Genomic DNA, 2,763 nt, shown 5'->3' on the forward strand with positions numbered 1-2,763 from the left:
AGCTTTATCAGAAACTAAGGGTACAGACTACTGCGGCCATGCCAACTTGCATATCCCCTAGCAGTTGAAGATTTTGTAAATCTTCAACATCACTTTTACCATGATCACATCAAAAACAACATTTTACTTACAGCTGAACAAAAATGGACTAAAAAGGCCCCCAGGAAAACTGCTTTGTGTGAGAACAAAACCACTTTTGAGATGTTTTCAGGACAAATCCTCCAAAGTGTAGTGAATGCCTACCACAATGTAAGAACCCTTTTTCCCAGCCCCCGAACTAAAGCACCAATAGGATTTGTAAAACAGACAAGAATGCACTTTAACAATAGAAAAAGAAGAATTTTTAATCATTCAGTTCTAACAGCTCCTCTCAGTACTAACTTGAAATAACATACGCCATAGAACTTTTTCACGTTAAATCCATATGACACCCATATTTTTGTGCAAATACTAACATTCTTAATAATCCTATTTTTTTCTAACACTTGAACGTTCATACAGAAAACAGCACAAAAGGAGGTAATTGTCTCTTACAGGTTATTTTTGTCTCCAAAAAATACTATACACATTTTGGAGAGTATCATTCCCATCAGCTATCTGGGGTCACTTTTCACCTAGCATAAGTGGAAGAATATAACTGCAGCGTGTCCACAACAAATTATGCAAATACTTAATATTCACCTTGGTGCCAGAATTTAAAAAAATAAAATCTACAGAGTATTTTAGGATAAGCTAGAACATATTTAATCTGAAGAGTTCAGAATACCTCGGAGGCATTTTTGAGTTCGTGTCACTATATTAATGGAAGATACCAATTCTCCAGCTAGATCTCGATTTTAGATATGATGTCAGTGGACTGGTACACAAACCCTTCTGCTCTTCATCTGCAGAGGATGCAGATTGTCCTCTTAAGACTGAGCTTTGCCCCTTGACCTTTCAGCTGCAGCAGGTTGCTTTTCAATCTCAAGTTACCTAGAAAAATAGCTATCTTCCCATTCAACGGTACAGCAATCCTACAGCTGCTGACCCCACTAGAGTCTGCAAAGTTCAGAAACACCACTGGATCACACTCTAAACCATGATCCAAACTTGCTAAGACTTTTCAGAATAGGAAATTGTGTGCTCAAGCCTAATTAACAAACCAAATCCTGCAAGTCACTCAAAATACAAAAGCCAAGTTTTTTGCTTTTCATTTCTTTAGCGTAACACCAACCGTCCCACGTTCATGTCACTGACAGACACAAAAGAAAACACCCCATCTGCCCCTTAGTTCAGAAGACCACTCAGAATTTGCTTCTTCACTTGGAAAAAGACTGTAAAATAAACAAACCTGTTTAGCCAACTGATCCTTCTTCACCAAGCCAGTAGCTGCAGCAATGTTCCCTGCTCCTTCCACTGTCTTCTGGGCCACTGCTGTCACTCCTGTCACCACAGCTCCCCCAACATTAGACACTTGCTCTTTGGTCTTCTCAGCCACTGAGGAGAAGCAGAAGATGGAAAAACACATTACTGCTCTGGAAGCTGTAAGTTTTTCAGAGAATTGCATCTATCACCGGCAGCCCAACGTCATGAAGATCCATAAGGCCACTGCACTTTGTGCAGCCCAAGTGGATCTTAAGAAATGAGACTATCCATCTCGTAACACTGGAGCAGCAAAGGTAAAAGCAAGCCTTATTTATGGCTCAATTTCTCTTATGTGAAAGATATCCGACATTTTCATTCATGTCTAGCTGTACTTACTGCGAGGAAAATTCATTACTTAAGGGCCCTTATTATATCCAACTTGTGCAATGTTATGTGTAACGTATAATAATTGCATTCAGCATGTCCCAGTTTGGAAATGCATTTCAATTAGTCCATCAAACACTTGCTGAACATTAGAGTGCATGGAAGACAAGATTTTTTTACATTAGACTCAGAAGTTATTGATTTTTCTTTTTATTCTTCTTCTATTTTATTATTCTTATTGACTAATAAGCAGAGCTACTGTTGCACAAGCAGAGAATTTCAAATACAACCTTTCATCTGATACTCCGAGATTTTTGCCCCACTGCCAACATGTGCATCTATAACATACTAATCTATACAAAAAAGACTGAATGCCAAAGATGCCAAAGCAAACTGGATTAATAGCCGACTTCCAAGCCCCAGGGAGACAACTACTCCTTCAGCCTACACGTACATCAGCAGCTGCCACTCTACCTTTCAGAATATCACTGGGTTCTTTCTGCTCATTCATCCCCAAGGACTCTTTCTGGCAGCAGCTTGCACTGTAGTGAAACCTCTCTAAAAGAGAAGACAGCATGACTTCATGCCTTAAAGGTACACAGCCCGACTTTCAGCAAAACACACATTTACTCATGTAAACAAGGGACTGTTCTTCAAAAAAAAAGTCCATCCTATAGCTTTATAATTCTAGCTAATCCTATACTTTCCTCCAGCTGAAATCCCATCTGATCCATAAAATGTATTTGTAGCTCTATTCGCACCCTTTATGAATACAAAATAGATTGTTTGGCAGACAGGCCACACTTTCAGGCACTTGTTTTGGGAAGCACATAGAAAAAGGTTTTCTATGGATAAATTAGATTTCTTTAATTCCTTATTAAAAAGGTATCAGTTGGCCATATCACAGGTCACACAGCACAGCTTGCTGACCGACAATAAATAACAAATACGAGAAAGCTAGAAAGGTAACTAATGAGTTTAACAAGTGATTCAGTGATTCTTAAAAGACCCAAATAATAAATATCTCCTGACTGA

At 38.8% G+C, this 2,763-nt stretch overlaps 1 protein-coding gene across 1 annotated transcript; it reads right to left on the reverse strand.

Annotated features, from left to right (window-relative positions):
- Positions 1-1,330: 1,330 nt before the first annotated feature.
- On the reverse strand, positions 1,331-1,507 carry LOC104276908 (alpha-synuclein-like; the record flags this gene model as incomplete). Its single annotated transcript, XM_009873379.1, has 1 exon — positions 1,331-1,507. A coding segment is annotated over exon 1 (177 nt), but the record flags the coding sequence as incomplete, so codon positions are not given.
- Between the last annotated feature and the right edge of the window lie 1,256 nt (positions 1,508-2,763).

Source organism: Apaloderma vittatum, unplaced genomic scaffold (genome assembly GCF_000703405.1).
Source record: "Apaloderma vittatum isolate BGI_N311 unplaced genomic scaffold, ASM70340v1 scaffold9817, whole genome shotgun sequence".
In the NCBI taxonomy this organism is placed as follows: domain Eukaryota; kingdom Metazoa; phylum Chordata; class Aves; order Trogoniformes; family Trogonidae; genus Apaloderma; species Apaloderma vittatum.